The sequence below is a fragment of the Plectrocnemia conspersa genome, unplaced genomic scaffold, assembly GCF_051122295.1.
Source record: "Plectrocnemia conspersa isolate PC_06_02 unplaced genomic scaffold, ASM5112229v1 ptg000009l, whole genome shotgun sequence".
Taxonomy (NCBI): domain Eukaryota; kingdom Metazoa; phylum Arthropoda; class Insecta; order Trichoptera; family Polycentropodidae; genus Plectrocnemia; species Plectrocnemia conspersa.
Genome location: NW_028277173.1, coordinates 4,970,162 through 4,983,271, shown reverse-complemented (window position 1 = coordinate 4,983,271; position 13,110 = coordinate 4,970,162). Strand labels below are relative to the sequence as shown.

At 29.9% G+C, this 13,110-nt stretch overlaps 2 protein-coding genes across 3 annotated transcripts; both read left to right on the top strand.

Annotated features, from left to right (window-relative positions):
* Positions 1–3,672: 3,672 nt before the first annotated feature.
* Positions 3,673–4,563, top strand: LOC148231667 (dual specificity protein phosphatase 23-like). Of its 2 annotated transcripts, none has more exons than XM_088192080.1 (2): positions 3,673–4,156; positions 4,238–4,563. In XM_088192080.1, the coding sequence occupies exons 1-2, from the start codon at positions 3,884–3,886 to the stop codon at positions 4,445–4,447; spliced, it is 483 nt and encodes a 160-aa protein (XP_088048206.1). In that variant the 5' UTR covers positions 3,673–3,883; the 3' UTR covers positions 4,448–4,563. The 2 variants fall into 2 exon arrangements, with proteins under 2 accessions (XP_088048206.1, XP_088048205.1); XM_088192079.1 differs by having other exon boundaries at positions 3,689–4,168.
* Positions 4,564–6,811: 2,248 nt separating this feature from the next.
* LOC148231666 (uncharacterized) lies at positions 6,812–10,699 on the top strand. Its single transcript, XM_088193145.1, has 4 exons — positions 6,812–6,954; positions 7,680–7,784; positions 7,857–8,000; positions 8,775–10,699. The coding sequence occupies exons 2-4, from the start codon at positions 7,697–7,699 to the stop codon at positions 10,313–10,315; spliced, it is 1,773 nt and encodes a 590-aa protein (XP_088049271.1). The 5' UTR covers positions 6,812–6,954; positions 7,680–7,696; the 3' UTR covers positions 10,316–10,699.
* Positions 10,700–13,110: the final 2,411 nt, after the last annotated feature.

Genomic DNA, 13,110 nt, shown 5'->3' with positions numbered 1-13,110 from the left:
CAGATTATTTTGTGGATCTCTGCGCTTTTTTGTAATAAATATATTACAATGATTTAGTTTTTGTGGTGTTAGACATTGACTACTAAATAGAACCGCGTTTAGTATATCCACAACCAGATCTTGATCTTATTGTATACTTTTATTTTGTATTTTCTTCGATAGTGCATATTGTAAGAGTCACGTCTCATAACTCATATGTTGCAGCCGGTTCTTGAACATAATTACATGAAAAGAATATTCTTTGCTATTGCAATGTTTGCATACATGGATATCTTTCGTGGAGAAAGTGTTAATATGATATTGAATATGGTACTGCAGTTTTTAATTGAGTGAAAAACAGCGCAGAGATCTATAAGACAAACTGATAAGCAAATAATGGAGTATTAAAAGAGTATTTTAATTGTTAATCAATCCGAATTTAACCGCAATAATAATATGTATATGTAAAACTTCAATTATTTTTCATACTTTTTGACTGTGGATATATTTTGCAATCAATATTAAAAAAAACTAATTAAAAATAATGGATAGCAATTACGATGGCCTTTTAAAATATCGGACATGATTGGATAATAAGGCTCCGTCCATGTTTGTCGTTTTATACAATAACACCCAATTCGATGTTGTCAACTTCCCCTTATAGTGTGCTAGTGTTGTTATAATTTTTCGATCGGCTGATTCACTACTAGTCACGGTTTAGCACTTGTAACGAAGAAATAGTATAGTATCAGATGAATACATTTTACTAACACATAAGCAATTCAAAGAGTTTTCTTAAATTTTTACACATGATCACTACACAAAAAAGCAATATAAATTTTATATTTATTATAATAAGATCAAATAGTAACTAGTAAAATTATGTATCGTGTACAGTGGTCCTTCATTTTTTGACCACAATAGCCCAATGATAAATCTGTTGTGAAGGATTACTGTGCAATTTATATCACACATTAAAAACGCATTATGAAATTCTAATTTTTCTAGCCTTACTACGATGAAACGTTGCAAATGTATATTTTTTCACAATAGTCTTAGTTTTAGCCAAGTAAGGATGATAAAGCTTAGATTTTTTAACAACTTATGCTTTTTTATCTCTGTCGAACGTATGATGACTAGACTCTAAAGCGACGAGCTTAATATTCGATACTTTAGAAGTTAAAAAGTTGAAGTCCCGGCGTATGTACATATAATATATACATTCCTGTCTCATTCCTTTATCATGTTATTATTAAACGTCAGTATTTTTTATAAATATATGTATTCTGTTAAGTACTTAAATTTGTTTAATGTAATATTTGTTTAGTTTCAGGTGGATGAAACGTTTAATATTGATTAAATTTATACATTATAAACCATAATCATTTTCAACGATTAAAAACATGCTGGAGCTTAAACGTTTCATTTATTTAAAACTATCCGATCGATTCTTAGAATGTCAGAGAATGTGTGAATCAAATGTTGATTGATGTATTTTTATTATAATTATATACAGAATGTGTCGAAAGATTTTGCAATCCAATGACGCGTTTTATATATTATACAATATATAAATCACCTGTATTATTGCATTTAAACGATGTGTTGAAATTTTGACAATTTTAAAGATACGTAAAAGACATGTTTCCTTCTAGTAAAAATTTGGCACGTGTCAATGTGTCGCAATGTACGTTTAGTAGATCGATCTGTGGTTTTCAAATGCATTCCAATTATTGTTTTTTAGCGTTTAATTATAAAGAAATTATTTTGATCCAGTTCCAAAACTATAATTAGAAATGACACGCGTTATTATTAAACTCATGTGATATTTATAAGATGACGCAGATGATCTATATTTATACCTCCGTTTCTCGTGTATATCTTAACTTATAAATAAGGAAACAAGTCATTCCAATATGCGTTTAATATTTAAATATTTAAGTTTATATTTTTTTTAAATATATATTTATTACTTTCATCATTCTATAACATATGTAATATAATTAATATCGATCAATTTTATATACAGTGCGGATTCACATTAACGGCGATAATAATTGTTCTAAGCCTCCGTGCAAAGACTACGATTATAAATATACACGTATACACTTTTAAATGATTACTTAATTTTGTGTAGTTTTTTTAATCTATATTTTTAGCGTATGTATTATATATTATGATACTTTATTATATATTGTTTATAGCTATGTATGTCTACAATTATTATTATTATCATTATTATAAAAACGCTGAGCTTTACTTACGACGACCATATTACAAAAGGGTACTTAATTATTGATTTGGGAACAATCGGAACATATCATTTTTTCATTTGGATTATCGCGTGATCATAATATCGCATCGGACAGTCAATGTTTTATTGTTTAATAACGATTATTATATCGGTGTGAATGGTAGCTAAAAATTTGTTATACTTATACATATATTTGGAAATTTTGATGTCGAAATGTTTTGTTACGATTCTGTCAATCTATTTTTAATATTATGATTATTTAGATATATATTTATATATTTTAATTAACGTCCTTTAGCTTTCTAAGCTGTTATTTACTTAAGTAATTGATATACAAGATATGTTGAGAGTATTTTAACATTGGAAATAAAAATATTAAACAAACATTTGATTTTTATTATCATAATTCGGTTAATTAGATTAATATTTTAACGTTTAGACAAAGTAATTTAATCTGCTTATGTCTGAAAAGGAAGCCACTGAAAAGCTAATCCACCAATCTTTCAAGAATATAGGAAATGGATATGCAACAAGAAAGTAAACATTTGACTATCGTCATTAATCCCTTTAATGCTGATATTTCGTTGAATGAAATAGAAAATATTTATGACTGATTCATATCATTTTTTTTAATAATTTAGTATTATTAATTATCAAAGATGAATTATACTAAAAAATAATATTCACTCACTTATCAAGTTAAACAATAAATCATTACATGCTCTTAAATTTCTGCTCTGCGATCAGTCGATCAACCTAAGGGGCCGTACCTGTAAGTATAAGTACACAGGGCGGTATTGATATTTTGTTCTCGTATTAAGATTGTCGAGATCATTATCCTATCGCCCATTTTATTATTATTATAGCTATATATTTTATTTATTATAATCCTTGCCTTGCTCTACATGTATTTTATTGATTTATTAAATTAATACTGTTATTTATTTTAAAAATTTGCTTAATTCAAATCTATTCCCAGCGATCACGTGAATTCGTTAATATTCAGATTAAATTCTAGGATATAGTGAATCAAAACATTCATCGAAATAATCCAAAAATTCCAATTGAAAACATTGAGATGCATAGAATATGCCACATGACTATGAAAAAATTACTACATTGTAGACCCAGATATTTATCAGACAATAGCCAAAGGAATGTGTATTGTATACATCCGCATCTGTGATTCGTCAGAAACGTCTCAAATCATAAATATAAACTATGTGACACATCGGCAAACAATCAGACAATTCAAGAAGAGAAGAACTAATTTAAAATAAAGATCCAATCCATTTTTCTTAAGAATGCAAACTTATGTATTGCGTTCTTAAACTTATGAGCTCTAAGAGTTAAAAAAAATACATTTTGTTAATTAATTTATATTATATAAAACATGTTGAAAACCACTCTTAATCTCTAAATATAAATCTTGTTGGCCCGTATCCGTCAAATGTCAATACGGGGATGTTGCATATCAAAATAGATCGGCGATTAAGGAGCACATACCTTTTTCTGTGTCAATAGTCAATAACCTATTACCGATCATATTGAGCAATATGCTCAAGTAAAAAGTATTATTTGCTCTCTCGGTATCCGCCGCGCCGACAGTGTTTTTACATGTGTGTCTGAGATAAACAAACAAATCGGATCATGTCGGACATTGAAGTGGACTCGTACCCTCCGTGGAACTTTTCGTGGGTTGTGCCGAACAAGCTAGCCGCCATGGCGTACCCGAGGAATAAAGAAAATCTCAAATACCTCGTGGACGAGGGAATCAGGCACTTAGTGACTCTATCGCCGGAGAAGAAGCCACCGATCAGGGAATATCCCCTGTTGGACTGGACGGAGATACCGTGCGATGAGTTCGAAGCTCCGACTCTGAAGGACATCAAGGATTTCGTCGAAGTGTGCCGAAAGTGTCAGGTGAAAGGACAGGTAAAATGATAGTATTTATTTAGTAGGCTATGATTTCTTATAAACTTTTTTTTGTTAATGCCTCTTCAGGCCGTTGGCATTCATTGTCGGCAAGGAAGAGGCAGAACCGGTGTTATGCTGGTGTGCTACTTCATGGCTTTTCAAAATATGGGTCCAGATCAGGCCATAACGCATGTCCGTCTAATGAGACCGGGATCGTGCGAAACCTACGAGCAAGAAAAAGCCGCTTGCAGATATTATGACTATTTGAGAGGCCAAGGGGACGATACTGAAGAATAATAATACATTAATCGAGTATGATGTATTTAATTTATGCTTTTAATTTACGATTTAAACCAATATGCATTAAATAAAATATTGTTTACTTTAAGTGAAAATAAATATATCAAAATCAATTATCTCTTTATTATGTATCAAATGTCTTATATTACAGTAGGGCACTACTATAATGTTAGAGTAAGGATAATTTAAGCAATCGTTCATCGGAGCTTAAACCAAATGAAGAAAACCGAGTTTTAATTATTGATAGATGAATAGATTGCTATAGAAGCGTGATAATGTTAGTATTATTATGCTTATTTCCACATTGTCTTTTATAATCTTTTATAAGCTTCGGTATGTATAATCTTTCAATCATCAAGATTAACCAAGTTTTCTTAAAAAAATTACTACTTTTGGACCAATAATCATGTTTTGAAAAGTATTGTGAGAATAATTTTATTTTTCTGAAATCCTAGATATATTTTTGTAAGACTATCTTATGTAATACCTTATAACCCAAAATGAAAATAAATACATTTATTTGCTATTTTAAATTTAAAATTGTTAAATTGACTAAAATCAGTTAAAGAGTTTTAAAAATAGTTTTATTATGACTAGATATATCGCTAGATGAAATTTTTGCTTTTGACGCTCATATTCATGAGTAAAATTTTATTATTTTTATCAATTTTTAATAAAATATTTTTCCCCATAAATAGTGTGTATTGACTGTAATGGTTGCAACGATGGCATTTAGAAGGCTGAAACAGGTTTACCTTAACAAAACACAAATGAAATCAGCCTTTCAGAACATCCAAGAATTGCATCATTGTTTGATTTTCTACGAAGACTTTCGAGATTCATCATTTATCATAATCTACCACAACATAAAAACTTTTTAAACCCTTTTCTTCATTAGCTTCGAGAGAGATCCATAAAAATGAAAGTGTTATTGTAATTATCCATTTTAATTATCGGACGATCGCTTTGTGAAGACAGTTAATCATTATTATTTATTTTATTAATTTATTTAGATAAAATTGCTAATTGTTTACACTTAATTTTTTTTATCCAAACATAAACAGAATATAAAAAAGACTTTAATATTATAATTTATTTCTTAGTGCACAGAGGTGTTTCTTTATTCCATTGAGGAAACATTGAGAGGTGCTTCTTTATTCCATTGTAGAAATATTATTATACCAATTCACGCACTCGTTTTCTTATACCTAACTATCCTCAAATTGTCTCTATTTCTAGTATTAAATCTATGTTCATCTTTATTTATTATTAAATACTTAACATTATTTTCTAGCTTATATATAAATACTAAATCATTCAACCATTTCAATCTATCAATCATACTTTTACAACAAATAAATCGATTTTTTTTAAAACTACTCTCATTAATCTTTCATAAAGAGATGAATCAGATGCGGGACTAAACAATATCTTCAGACTTTTTTAATTCATCGATTAATTGATTATAATTAATTATGAAAAATAATATTAATTAAATGCTCGCCTCTGGACCTTTTGCAGCAATCGATCCTTTCGATATACTTTTCGATGACTTTTTTGTACATTTCGGGCACTATCTCGACTATGACTTGGTGGATGTTGGTTTTTAGGTGCTCAAACTTTTGGGTTTGTCGACGTAGACATGACTCTTAGCGTAACTCCATAAAAATCCAATGGTGTTAAATCTTTTTCGAAATTACGATACACATTTTATATAGAATTGTTATTTCTGTAGAACATTTGAAAAATTTTAACACGCTGAGCGCTGATTAAGCGATTCATTTCGTAAATGTGTTGTCGCCCCCAAATTGCATGAGCTGCGTTATGAATTGCTGCCGCACTTCCTTCTCCTCCCTTTTTCCCGACCTGACTTCCTGCGATTTATTCTTATTCCCAAACACAAAGAAATGACTCGCATGAAAAAAATTAGCTTAAATGATGAGGTGATCATCAAGACAGAGACGTATTTTGCAGAGCTCAACAATTACTATTTTTGGATAGGTTAAAAAATGGCAGGGACGTTGGGAAAAGTATATATCACTAAAAAGGGACTATGTTAAAAAAATAATAATTTGTTTTTGAAAAAAATGGCGTCTTAATTCCTAACACGAGTACTTATTGAACTTCCCTCTTATATACCAAGAATTACACGCATAAATATGTTCAATGAGGGATGGGGTGAGGGTAATATAAAATATTTTTATAGTAAAAATATTTTTTCCGTTTAATATTTTGATATCGTTATTTTTAATTTTAGTTATTAGCTATTAATATTTTAAAGAGCATATACGCAATTCTGTATTTAAAAAAAATATTTTATTATCGATAAAATTTTAATTTTAATTAAAAGAACGAGCAGTCACTTGTAGTGTTTAGACCAAAAATATATCTGGAATGTATTGACGTTTGACATTCGCCACTAAATACGATATCAAATAAAATATTCAATAAACGCCTCTTCTCTTTAACTTTAACGCTTTAGTTGAATGGCTCTGGAGTCCCAGGTACTCACTTCTTTATACTTAATCGCATGTTTTAAATATAAGCATTTATGAGGAGATGAAATCTCCTGAGAAACCATACTTAACAAAATGAGCAGCAAATGTATAAAGAAATTAAAAATATTCTCTCATAGAAAATTCGACTATGATACAATCATTTACAACAATGTAAATTTATTCATATTTGTTTTATGAATAAATAAATATTATCATTTGTCTATAATATTGTATTTTATTAAAAAAATTAAGTTCACCAAACTTGTAGCAAATTTTATTCTCTACAAGTTTTGTGAAACATCTAATGACGTCCAACGTATAGGAAGCGAGATATTTAAAAAAAAAAAAAAAAATTTGTGACCTTTGACCTTTGATATCTTGACTAGCGAACACTCGATCTTATGAGACTTTTCAGCCCTTCTTAAGAACGACAAAACAAAGGTCTGTGCAAAATTTCAACTTTCTATCTTTCATTCCGAGGTTAAATTCTTATTTGACTGGACTATATGTAGTCGGTAAAATTTGCCTACTACACAGCCCTTTATATATAAACATATATAAAGGGCTGTGGAGTATAAACATAACAATGGTTTTCAAATTATATGGTAGGATATTTAAAGCATTTTAATAATAATAATAAGATTTTGTTTTTTAAGATTTTCAATTTTATTAGAAAAATATAACGTTGCATTTGTTCAAAAATTGACACATTTTTTAAAAAAACTTTACAGGGTCAAAGCTACCGATAATGGCGATACTTACTATCAGTAACTCAGGATCGACCGTTTGGCGACCACTACTCGATAACGATCAACAATCAAATTCAGCAACATTTGGTAAATCTTTAAAAAAATATTGCTCTACTTTTCACTATTTTTTCATAATATAATAATATATTTTATCATCAGTTTCTCCTCAAAAGAATGTGGCAAACTATAAATTCAAAGATGAACTCAATCAATTAATTATTCAAATAGGACCAAGTTCAGATCATGCTGAAAGAGTGGACATACTTTTAAAAAATTTGCAATTTATATTGAGACCATTTCCAAGTATGTGAAAATGAAATAGTAATATTATAAATGGTCAGTAATTACTAAATGAATTAATTTATTTTAACACTTAACCGATGGGTCAGGTACAGGCAAATACCGTGGGTACAGGCAAGTAGGCAGTAGCCTAAGAGCGGTGAATGATTACAGAACAAGTTTTGAAAATGTCAAAATTTAGTTTACAATATACGATGTCTCACTGTCTAATATAAAATGTCGATAAATACATTTTCAACGGTAGTTATTATATTGAGACATAAAGTAATAAAACTTTATCCCAAAAATCTTCTTTAAGATGTTTACCGATAGCGACAACTTAGGCTCACTAGCTGCGATTCATCACTATTGTGAGATACCGAAGTGCTAGTTTAATAAATTTAACACACATAAGCTGTTGTAAAAATAAAATCCATTATATTGTAGATGTCAATTTATTAGGTTTCAATTTTTATTTTAGGTCCATAGATTGAAAACTATTGATATTATAATTTTAACAGATGTACTGATACAAGTCTTACATTTTGACCGATTTTGTTTTAATGAATTATCATATTTTTTTATTGTCCATTTTCATGTAATGCAACAGGGAGCGAAAAAACGATTCGTCGCTTAAGTGTTAAAATTTAAACTAATTTATTTTTCATTAGATACAAATTATTCAATGAAGTTTTTATAAATATACTTTGTAACTATGTATCGAAATAACTGACCATTTAACATAGTTACTGACAAAATAAATACCGATCATTTATTAACAATAATTTTATATTGCAGGATGTCCTTTAAAACTATTCGGTTCCGTAACTACTGAATTAGCTTTGAGCGACAGTGATGTAGATTTATTTCTGAGCTTAGATTACATGACCACTCTGCTCTTAAAACGTAAAAAAGTAGAAAAACTCTTTCATGAAGTTTTAATTATTGAAATGGTTGAAACCCTTTCCATGTTCAAATGTGAATTAACTGACATCGTTGGATTTCCAAAAGCTAGAGTACCAACTATTAAGTTCACACACATATCTACTGGCTTAAAATGCGACATTAGTTTTAAACATAGCTATGGTGTGCATAATTCTCAGCTTTTACGCATGCTCATAAAAACAGACGCTAGAATTAAACCTATTCTAATGATCTTAAAGTACTGGGCTAAAAAACACAAAATTGTTAAGGAGTTGAGTTTTACTAGTTATGCAATTGTCATGCTGGTTATTTATTATTTGCAGACTATCTCACCTCCAATGTTGCCTACGATAGAAAGCCTACAGAGAGGTAACGGTTACGAAATGATCAAAATCGATAATTGGAATTGTGGATTTGATATGAGTACTCTATGGTCGTATAAAAATAAAAATCGCGATAAGATAATTGTGTTGTTAGAGGGATTTTTTCGAATGTGTTCTGAATTCGCATTCGAAAAATACGTCATTTCAACTTACACGGGCAAAAAGTATAGCAATCGATTATTCAAAAGAGCAGAAGATTTTCCAGCAGCTTTCTGCAACTATGCTGATCGCATCAAAGCCAGGGTGGATAAAATCCCAACAATTAATTCAATCTGTATTCTGGATCCATTTGTGCATTCGCATAACTTAACCAATGACGTCGATCAAGCTGAATTAAAATCTTTCAAAGCGCATTGTAAATCAGCAGCTAATACAATTAAACGCCTACCTGAGGAACGTTTAATCAAGGATTTTTTAGGTATAGACGTGTCTCCTGTTCGCAAAAATGCAGAGCCGATCAGAATTGACTTGCCTAGTAATGTTAAATTAACATTGAAAACTGATATAATGGGTTATTTAACAGCATTAAAATTACACATTGAAAACATTTTAGACAGTTATTTGCGATGTGACTTCAAAGTCATCAATGAGTTTTGTGTCAACCAAAATGGCAGAGCTATATACAATTTTACTTACAACTGTGTCGTATACTATAAGACGTGGGAACACCGGGAAATAGATCTTGAGTATGAAATTGAAAATATAATGCTCAAAGAAAAAATGTTTACTGATACACTGATTAAAAACGTATACAGAAATGTTAAACCTGGGACACCAGAGTTTGAATTCAATATAAAATTCCAATTAAATAACACTTCGATTGAGTTTTCTACTGAATGTGTAGAGTTCAACAGTGCATTTCATCAATTTTACGAGCATTTCAATCACAAACTCCACTATTTATTGATATATTCAATGAAACAAAATTTTAGTAAAACAGAAAAAACATTTGCAACGTTAAGCACTAATGGCTGCTTGCTAATTATTACTTCTATCATCTTCGTAATACTGTTAAAAAAATTTAGGGCCTAAAACCTCAATGCTTCTAAAATAATAAATAAACGATTCACTAATTTATTATTATTATAATTGTTTATTTACTGAACTAATTATTTATCTATTGAAATAGCCAACGCATTTCAGAATAGTATTTAGAAGTAGGGTGTATTTAACTCTCATATCTTCACACAGGTTTCTAAACGACCTAGCTTTTAAAGGACTATTTTTGATTTTTTTTTATAACATTTGTAAAAATGATAAGTTTCATGCTTACATTTTTTGACACAAAAGCTGCTCTGTAAAGTATGCAATGCGTCTAGATAACTTCATGTGCTTTATTTTTAACTAATGCCGTGTGTCCTGACATTGGTTATGAATCCAATGCAGTTATTTCACTTTATGTCGTTCTCACAAAAATATGTCAATTATAATAAAAAAATAATTGGACATGGCTCTTTCAGACATTGAGTTGCAAAATAACATCTTCTACCTCCTTGTATATTATTTTCTGTAATACAGAAACTATTTTCTTGCACATTCGCTCTTGATTATAAAATACATCCGATTTTTTTAAACACATCGGGTTTTCTAAGGATGAATCCTAGTGGTAAATCGTATTTTTTGCTTTAGAGTTTCTATTTTCTTGTTCTATTTCCACTACTTGTAGCAGCATGAATATCAGATAGATATAAGATTTTAATTAAAAATTATCTGGTCCTTTGAAAATATTAGGAATATATTTATAACTAAGGATTAAAGGTTAAACTTTTTGCGCTTCCTTTAAACTAGCTCGCGCCCATACATAAATTAAAGAGCTTCTGAACTGCTAGACATTATGCCATACATGTTTCAAGTAGTTTAGAACTAGCATATGTACTCTCAAATTGTTATTGTTGTTTCTGATTTAGAGATTTAGAGATACCGGTATTACTGGTGTAGTACAGGCGATCGCCTGGGGCGCTAGACTTGTAGGGCGCCATGATACCAAATAAAGACGTAGTATTCACTTAAAATTATCAAGTAATATTGTTAAATAATAGAATCTGATATTATTTGTCGCACTGATGCGCTGACCTAAGCGATTCGCTGTAAAGCAATTAAGGCATGCATATATTATTTTTATTTGATGCGAATTCAAGAGGGTGGAAGCTGCGAAGTTGGGATGTTGAAAGATTAACAATATGGAGAGGAGAACACCGACGGCGATTAAACGACTAAACTTCATATATACCGGTCATTGATGGGCTAGGTACACTGTTCCATATTTTTTAACTTAATATAAATCGAGCATCATCAACCGTTCGCCGGTTAATTTAGGTTCACTATTCCATATTTTAAACTGCATATAATACATACACCGGCTACAATCATATTTTTCTTCCAACTTCCTTTCTGATGTCTTCCAATTTTGATGAAGGTGGAGACACTCTCTTCTTGGAAGAGGTTGATTGTTTCGTATACGCCACTCGTTGCTCTCATATATAGCTCCATATATCCTGCGAAGCACTTTTCTCTCGAATATGTCAAGCAGCCTTTCGTCGGCCCTGGTAAGTGTCCAGCTCTCTGAATCGTATGTCAAAATTGGTCTGATCAGCGTTTTGTAAAGCAATATTTTTATACGACGAGATAGTGTCCGTAATTTGATTTGTTTTAATAGGCTGAAATAATATTTATTTGCTGACACTACTCGTCTTGATCTCCTTGCTAACATAATATGAATTATACATATAGTGACAAATCATAATAAGTTTTTAATAAAGACAGATACTGAAAAAACAGAAATACAGCAAGACTAAGAGAAAAAATGATGTATAAATCCAGAAATAAATACAAAATACAGTTAAAATAAAAAATAATAATAATAATAAAATACTATGAAATTTTTCTGAGAAACGCTACCATTTATAATTTGATTAAAGAAATTTTATTATTTTTAAACTCGCTACTTTTTTTATGCAATAATGTAAATTAAATATAATAGACAAAAAATATTTTAAACCACTAAAACACTGCTCGTGATAGATCCAAACTCGTTATCTATTCATCCTGTTATTAAAAATGTATTACAATATTTTTAGTCTCTTGTCTTCACCTATTACAGTAGCACGTTGCTTACTTAACTTTCAACTTAAAATATTATTTTTAGGTTGAATTGATTTTATGATAAATGAAATATTTTATTGTTAAAACCTATTTATTCATTATGCCAAAAATTAAGTGGCACTCTGGTAACACTGACGTGACGGCGGCGAATGGCAGCACGTTCCTTAGCGGATCTCTCATTACTCGGTCCGTGAAGCGGACATTTAATTTATTATTTTAATTATTGCAAAAAAAGTTTTTTCTTAATTCCTGCAATCACAAAAGTAGCATATGCTACGAAACGGTTTTGTACGGTTTTTTGTCAAAATCTACCAGGAGTGCATATGAGTGAGAAGGTAGCTGACAATTAATTTATTATTTTAATGATTAGGAAAACTATTTTTTTTTAATTTCTGCAAATTATGCACCTCAAGAGTCGCGTAAGCATATTCAGAAAGAAAAAAACGCTTCAAATTACCGTTTTTGTACGGGTTTTTTGTCATAATCTACCAGGAGTATAGAATAGGTGAGGAGGTAGTGGAGCTAATAATTTATTTATATTATTATTTATATTTTGTTTTATAAGCTTCTGCTATGAAATAATAGTATCTATTTACATATACATAAAGCCTATTATTGCATAACCGTAATTCTCAACAGTTTCGACCAATCAGAAAAAAGAATTTAATTATTTTAAATTTCCTTGGAGATGCATGATCATACAAAATGGTTACTATGCACATAAA